Raw genomic sequence first — 7,327 nt, forward strand, 5'->3', positions numbered from 1 at the left:
GAAGAAAATAAACAACATTTTTGAAAAAAGGTTTTGCTGGAACATGTTTCTTTCAACCACATATAGTAGCCACGGTAATCTTTCAGGATTTGTGGAGGGAGAAATCAAGTCAAACAGTTCTGAAGCAAACTGATGTATTCTGAGAGAATTAAAAGACATTATAACAAGTTAAATGTAACATTTTTATTGTTACTATCAGGAGAGTGTTGTGAGATTTGTTGTTTGAAGACAAAAAGTAACCTTTTTGATTGATTAGGTAATGTTACTAGGTTTAAGAATGTAAAGGCTCAGTTTAGGAAAAGCACCCGTGAAGCTTCACTGCAGCACATGTAAAAACCTCCCAACACAAATAACACCAGTTGTGTTCCCAGTCTGAGATTTATTCTTTGATATTAAACTGCTACATGAATAAAATGCAACACCTCAATGCGAGATTCAGATTTAGAAAAATAAAAGATTTAAAATGATGAGAGAAAGATGGAAAATATAAAGGAAACATTTTAAGAAACATAATAAGTAACTCTGAGTTAATCATGCATCCCTAGTTGCACAGTAAGATGTGCTGTATTTCCATGATGACTTCAGGTGCGCTGAGGTTGCAGCACAAGTTTCTTTCTCAGGGTGAATCTCACTTCAGGCATCTGCTTGTCCAACGAGGAGGTCTCGCTATGTGCTACATCATCGTTCACGTAGTGGAGGATGGAGACGATGTCCTCGCCCCTAAGAGCATTTATAGAGATACAAAAACATGTTGATATCACTGTCAGGGTCAGTGTACACATGTGTTTGGTGATTTTAAAACAATTACCTGGGACAGCGCTCCTTCAGCTGCTCACAAAGAGACTGAACGAACCAGCTTCCATTGACTATATGTCTAAATGAAACATGATCTTCAACAGTGGCCATGGCAACCAGAACATCAGCTTCCTCAGGGATGGTCAATGGTGAAGTATCATCATCAGTCTCCATCAACTGCACTCCACGCTGTTTGTTACTTCCTTGGCAGGCCTGGATCAGGAACACTTTGGGCTTACCAGTGAGGACAGACTGGTCACACCCCCTGAACTTTCGGGTAATTTCTTTAATGGGGAAGGGGTCCCTGTCAGTTCCCAAAACAACACCCTTTTTTCTGTGACTCAGAATAGAGCAGATGAAAGCATCACCGTGCTCAAGAACCTGCTGAGGATCAACAAAGCTGCTGCCATCCCACTCTTTAAAGTTGAACTTCTGCAGCTGAGACATGTCTGCCAGGGAAGCAACAAACGTCAGTGCCTGATCCATCTGATCCTTGGTCAGGTCTTTACACATCAGCACTCTGAAGCCCAGCCAGCTGAACACCTCTGCCAAGCTTTCTGCAAAAAATGTAATTAGAGAAAAATATTTAAGCACCAGATACTAACAAGAAAGAATAAAAAATCTGCCCCTGAAACTTACGGGCGTCTTTATCTGATCCTCTTCTTGGTGAACCATCCAAGAAGTTCTTATTGTTTATGATCACGCAGAGGCCGACGGGCCGGCTAATGATTTGATAAACATCCTAAAGAGTGGACACCAAGATTTTATATGTGTTACTACAGGCTGCGTAACCACAGAATTTCATCTACATATCTGTCTCAAGCGATGTCACAAGTGTAGGAGGCTGTTTCTGCATCAGCATCTCACCTTTGACATATTCCCATCTTGTGGCAGAACATCTGAGGGAAGAACAATAAAACTGAGTTAAACAACCAAACACAACAGGAGACACAGCGTTTCTATACAGTGTTACGTGTGTGTTACCGTGCTGACATGAAGACACTTGGACAGGCTTGGATAAAAGGGGGGTGTAAGTCAGTTGTAAACTCGCCAGCTGAGGGAAAGTTTCTTTAATGGCGCCATCGGTTTGCAGGAGGTTCAGGAAGTCTTTGCATTTATCTTCTCCTTTATTCATGATCGTATCCACGAGCTCACTGACGTGTGTCTCCACGTTTGCGTTGTTGATGCTTTTAAGATTGTTGTACTCCCGCTGAGTGATCAGCTTATTCTCATAAACTTTGTTGAGAATTAGCCCGCGGTCTCCGGACAGAATCCCATGAATGGCTTTTTTATTGCTCCTCATTGCATTTTGGGCCGACATGCTGAATCTGCGCAAAGGAAAGAGTCAGAGGTGATCCTAAACACTACTGTCTATGAGAAGGAAGTAGTTTACTACAGCTTACTATCGTAACAATAGCTGCACATTATATTACATAAAACGTAATTCTCTTACGGTCAGTTGGAACTTCTGCTGTCCTTGAAAACGAAACCTCATTCCTTCTCTCAAATAACATCCAGCACGAAACTATCCCGCGTGTCGCTACCCGATCCGTACCGGAAACCCGATCGGTACCGCGCATGCGCGAAAGGTGTCTACTTCCGGTCGTAGCGTTTTACGATAGTTACGGGTCAGAGTATTGGTTAAGATGTTAAGAATAATAAGTATATCTTAAAATGTTTGCAATAATGAAGCATTTCAGTACAATGTAGACAAAAACGAAAAATAAAAAGATAGTTACGGATCGGGACTCCCCGATCCTTACTGCGCATGTGCAAAGTCGGACCGTACAAATCGGGTCTACCCGATCCGTACCGCGCATGTGCAGATGTTTTCTTCTTCTTCTGTTCGTTTAATGGCAGTGTACTCCCCAGTGTACGAGGATACTGCCACCTTCTGACCGAGCGGATGAACCCTATTGTAAACTGAATTGGCGTCATTACAAACGTGTGTTAAATTTGATTCAGTGATAGTCGAGTGTGTTTATGCTTGTCTGTGTGGAGAGGATTGACTGGAATAGTGATGATGATGTCCGCTATCACTGTCAATTGTCAGTAAACACTTCATCTGGCTGATGAATCTTCACGTGACACATTGCTAAGTCTGTATTATTAACTCTGTAATTAGGCGCCATTCTTCTTATTTTACGGCGCTGTTGTTCAATCGGGGACGCTCTCTGTTGAGGAGAAAAGCATGAATTTGTTTGTATACGGATTATCCATTGTTTAAATGTCCCGGGGAGTCGAGAAGGAGGCAGAGCTGTTGAGAAATGCTAGGAGCTAACTGGGCGCTAACTTTTTTTTTTTTTTTTTTTTTTTTTTTTTTTAATAAACTTTATTTATCACATTTTAGACATACAGTCGAGTAAAACAGGGATCACATAAAAGATGACATTGTAGTAGTACAATGAGGAAGAGAGAGAGTGACAAGGACAGTGAGACAAAAGTGAGTACAAAAAAATAAAATAAATTAAGGGGAACATAAATAAACAAAAGTTTGCAAGAGCCAAAATCAAGTTAGCAGTTTCAATCGGTTATAGATGTTAACAGTCTTGAGAGCCTTAGTGTTTTTTGATGAGGAGATTGTCCTTATATATTGTACAAGTTCCATTTTTAATACAAGAAGTTCAGGCTTTCTGCTGAGGACTTTGCTTTTGTGTATATGAAATTTTGCCAAAAATAAAACCAAATTTATAAAGAAGAAAGCATCATTGTCCTTGGCTAACTGGGCGCTAACCGTATCGTTCAAATATATTGAATGTCGCAATGTTGGCAAAGAGAGGAAGTGACGTAAGATTTGCGCATGCGGGGTACCGATCGGGTTTCCGGTACGGATCGGGTAGTGACACCGCGTTCTGAGAACAAACTTGGAAGTGACTCTCAGATCCTCCAATAGGGCTTTGGAGTTGACGTCACGCCGCAATGCATTATGGGAGCGCAGCGCCATTTTCGGGGTCTACGAATTAAAACAAACACACTGTTGGAACGACGACTACAAGAAAGATGCTTAAAAGCAGCTCAAAAGAGAATGGACTGTATAGAGACCGATTGCGTCCAGAGGCGAAGCGGCGGTACTTGCAGAAAATAGCGTGCATTGGAAATGTGGACCCGTATGAAACACGGCTGTGGAGTAGAAACCCTGAAGACCAACCGCTATTGACGTAGCCTGACATATTTTCGTACCTTGTCTGTGGAGTCAGCGCGTACAAGTCGTCATTCAAACAAAGGTAAGTCAGCTCGAGTACTGCGTGTGAAATGCGTTTGATTTCCCTGCAAACATTCAGATTAGTGCAGCATAAATTCATTCATGAGGGGAAATTACAGTGAGAACATGTGGAGGCTGTTAGAGGGATAACATAGTGAGTTCAGTGCACTGATGTGACATTGTCCTGAAGGATTTAGTTATTCTTTATGGTTAAAGAAATTGCACTAATTTATTCATATTTATTATAAATAATTCTAATTATACATCTTGCTTCCATATTTGTATCTTGTGTCACTAAAAATACATTTTATTTTAGTTTTATACATTGATTAATGACCTGCATAATCTCCTTATCATATTAAGGGATTCATAATTGTCACTTTATGCTTTCTCCATCTCTAAAGTGATGACATCCTTGCATTACATACTTTAGGTTCATTTTCTGCAGGCAGGTTTCTGACAGAGAACAGGCAGATTAACACTATAACATGCAGCCTTCTATAGATGGACACATAAAGAAATGAAACATGTATGTGCTAACTTTCTAAAAACTTTGTTACATTTATGATAAAGTAGATTAAACACATTTATGTCAGCCTTGGCTCATAGTTCTTGTCTTTAAATGAACTTTGTGTGTGTTTCAGGTCCTGCACTCTCAAAGACTGAATGAACGAGCATTACAGCCATGGGTCACTGTGAGCATCACAGGGAAGGTTGAAGCCGCCCACTGCACCTGTAAGGCCGGAGTCGTGGAGACCTGCACCCACGTCACTGCTCTTCTGTGTAATGTAGAAGCAACAGTGTTGATCTGTGGCACAGGACTGTTACAGATGAACCTGCATGCTGGGTTTTGCTGGGTAATGTGACCAAGATACAGTCAGAGGTTGGCCGTAAGATAGACTTCTCCTCTTCAGCTGCCCAAAAAAAGGCTCTTGATCAAAACATAAACAGACCATCCGTAGTGACAGGGAAAAGGAGCCGTCCTCAAAAAAGAAAAATCCCACCTGCTACTGTGGAGGAGTTGTCACTGCTGGAGGATACTTGGGATACTTTGCTGGAGCACAGTAAAGCTGTGGGTTGTGGGAATGACCCATAATGTTTTATCTAGGGGTCTAGATTTATGCCTGTAGTGCACTGCCATGTAAATAATTTGCATTTACTGAATATGTACTCACTGAGTACCACTGTTCAAAAATTGAATAAAGAAACAAACTAATTTCTGCCTCTTTTTTTTTATTATTATGAAAACCACTTTATAGAACATCACATCCGTTACAATGTAGAATCCAGTCATTTATAGTTTACAAATGACAAAATGTTTACACAAAATCATGACAGTGTTTACGTGATATCAACCACTACTAACATTACTTTATTTACTGTATCTTTTGGAAAAAATACAGCAATTTTAACAGCACAATACTTAAGAATATTTAACAGGAGCAGGTTTCATATTTTCCTGGTTTTATTATCACACTGTTCACCAAAATGCAGCAAACCTTCACCATCTTATCCAGAAGGGTCACCTCTTCACCCTCACATGGAAGAAGTAATCTGATTGGCAGGGTGGTATGTTTGAAGCAGGTCCCTTGTGTAGCGCTGGAACCCAGTCACGATGTGTTTCATCCATTTCATAGGCTGGTTTGCTGCAATAATGCCAAATAATTAGCAACTCTATAAATAGAAGGTGGTTCTACAAAATCACTCAGTAGGATGTTTGTTCTAATTTGCTATGAGCTCAGAGTGCATCGAAAATAAAACTAATAGGCTATGAAGAGTGATATGAACATATTTAGAACTTACCGGAATAAAACTGTCTGGAGCACCAACAGATATTTGGAGATGGAAGAGAACTGGATATCAGCTCATCTCACAGCTGCTATCCAGGCTACACACCTTCGTTTGCTAACATTGATACATGAGCTGCCTCGTGTTGCTTCCAGGTTGGGAAAGAATGAAAAGATAAACCATTTTCAAGCTTATTCTCTTGCCGGTCGTGCGATCGAACATTGCAGCCGACCACACAGCAAATATGAACCGTGGCTGTTGCGTGTGCCTTCGCTCCCTTTTCACTTGCGCTAGACCCCGAAAATGGCGGATCGAGCCAAAATCCTTTCCACGCCCACCCCGTGACATCACGCTCCAAAGCGACTACACGCTATACAATAGCGCCCTCTACTTCTGGACAGCAGGAATAACAGGTTTACAGCCTTTGGTGTCGCACTGAGAAGAAGCTGTGCTCCAGCACCCCCGGTCGCAGCAGAGAGTATTCCCCACAAATTCACACTGAATTTATCCGTGTGTGTGTGTGTGTGCGTGCGTGTGTGCGTGTGTGTGCACACCCATGTACAATTGTACATTGTAAATCATGATTAAAAGACATAAAAGCTGCATTTTAAGAAAGAAATTTAAGGAGCGCATTGTATTTACCATGATAATTTATTTGGTGAAGGCAGACCTTTTGTATATGTGTAAAATAAACCACATATCTGCCAACCTCCTGTCTCAGGCTCAGGTGTTCCACTCCCATTGCCCCATTCCCACACACTGATATCTGAGGATGGAGGTTAGTTATTTTATGTCACAAAACAAGTGGAATTGTGTAAGGAAAAAAAAAACTTTCCTTTTTGCTAAGGCATATAGGATTCCCATGATGCACTGAGTATTTCTTCCTCAGTTACATTTCTCACTCACTGTGTGTTAATAGACCTCTGCATTGAATCCTACTTGTTATTAACCTCTGTCTCTCTTCCACAGCATGTCTTTTATCCTGTCTTCCTTCCCTCACCCCAACCGGTCGCAGCAGATGGCCGCCCCTCCCTGAGCCTGGTTCTGCCAGAGGTTTCTTCCTGTTAAAAGGGAGTTTTTCGCTTCAAACTGTGGCCAAAGTGCTTGCTCATAGGGGGTCATAGATTGTTGGGTTTTTCTCTGAATGTATCATTGTAGGGTCAACTTTACAATAGAAAGCGCCTTGAGGCGACTAATGTTGTGATTTGGTGCTATATGAATAAAATTGAATTGAATAGAACAAACAGCAGCCCGATTTCAGACAGAGCTGTCATTAAACAGAAGCTATGAACACAACTCTCTTGAGTGGACAATTGAAGAAGTTTGTTTCAAGTTTTAGATTTAGGTTGCTCTTCATTTTGTTTTGATGCCACCAAAGAAGACTGTGTTGAAAAGCTTTCAGTAATGAACCGTTTTTCAGTACAAGCTTAAATGCTTCAAAAAGCTTCATTTAGCCAGCAGAAACACAAAGTCCATTGAGCCAAAATGGAAGGAAACACATGGGCAGACAAAAAGTACAACACAACAGAAAGCTAGGACAAA

General features: G+C 41.1%; 1 protein-coding gene and 2 long non-coding RNA genes across 4 annotated transcripts; 1 reads left to right on the forward strand and 2 right to left on the reverse strand.

The window, feature by feature from the left end:
* Positions 1-359: 359 nt before the first annotated feature.
* On the reverse strand, positions 360-2,361 carry LOC146498243 (caspase-8-like). Of its 2 annotated transcripts, XM_085141953.1 has the most exons (6): positions 2,249-2,361; positions 1,780-2,123; positions 1,663-1,694; positions 1,435-1,537; positions 809-1,352; positions 360-720 (listed from the first exon to the last, which is right to left on the reverse strand). In XM_085141953.1, the coding sequence occupies exons 2-6, from the start codon at positions 2,114-2,116 to the stop codon at positions 582-584; spliced, it is 1,155 nt and encodes a 384-aa protein (XP_084998079.1). In that variant the 5' UTR covers positions 2,117-2,123; positions 2,249-2,361; the 3' UTR covers positions 360-581. The 2 variants fall into 2 exon arrangements, with proteins under 2 accessions (XP_084998079.1, XP_084998080.1); XM_085141954.1 differs by lacking the exon at positions 2,249-2,361 and having other exon boundaries at positions 1,780-2,238.
* Positions 2,362-3,659: 1,298 nt separating this feature from the next.
* LOC146498244 (uncharacterized) lies at positions 3,660-5,213 on the forward strand. Its single transcript, XR_014870955.1, has 2 exons — positions 3,660-4,019; positions 4,642-5,213. It is a non-coding gene; the product is annotated as an uncharacterized LOC146498244 (long non-coding RNA).
* LOC146498245 (uncharacterized) lies at positions 5,093-6,270 on the reverse strand. Its single transcript, XR_014870956.1, has 2 exons — positions 5,824-6,270; positions 5,093-5,669 (listed from the first exon to the last, which is right to left on the reverse strand). It is a non-coding gene; the product is annotated as an uncharacterized LOC146498245 (long non-coding RNA).
* Between the last annotated feature and the right edge of the window lie 1,057 nt (positions 6,271-7,327).

The sequence above is a fragment of the Neolamprologus multifasciatus genome, chromosome 18, assembly GCF_963576455.1.
Source record: "Neolamprologus multifasciatus chromosome 18, fNeoMul1.2, whole genome shotgun sequence".
Classification (NCBI taxonomy): domain Eukaryota; kingdom Metazoa; phylum Chordata; class Actinopteri; order Cichliformes; family Cichlidae; genus Neolamprologus; species Neolamprologus multifasciatus.

What these genes read in the sequence shown, in the direction of transcription:
- LOC146498243 (XM_085141953.1), bottom strand. Translation starts at nt 2,116, where the DNA reads ATGTCGGCCCAAAATGCAATGAGGAGCAATAAAAAAGCCATTCATGGG. An exon ending in AGTGTCTTCATGTCAGCACG is followed by an intron (nt 1,695 to 1,779) that starts GTAACACACACG and finishes TTCTTCCCTCAG; the next exon opens with ATGTTCTGCCACAAGATGGG. An exon ending in AGGATCAGATAAAGACGCCC is followed by an intron (nt 1,353 to 1,434) that starts GTAAGTTTCAGG and finishes CATTTTTTGCAG; the next exon opens with AAAGCTTGGCAGAGGTGTTC.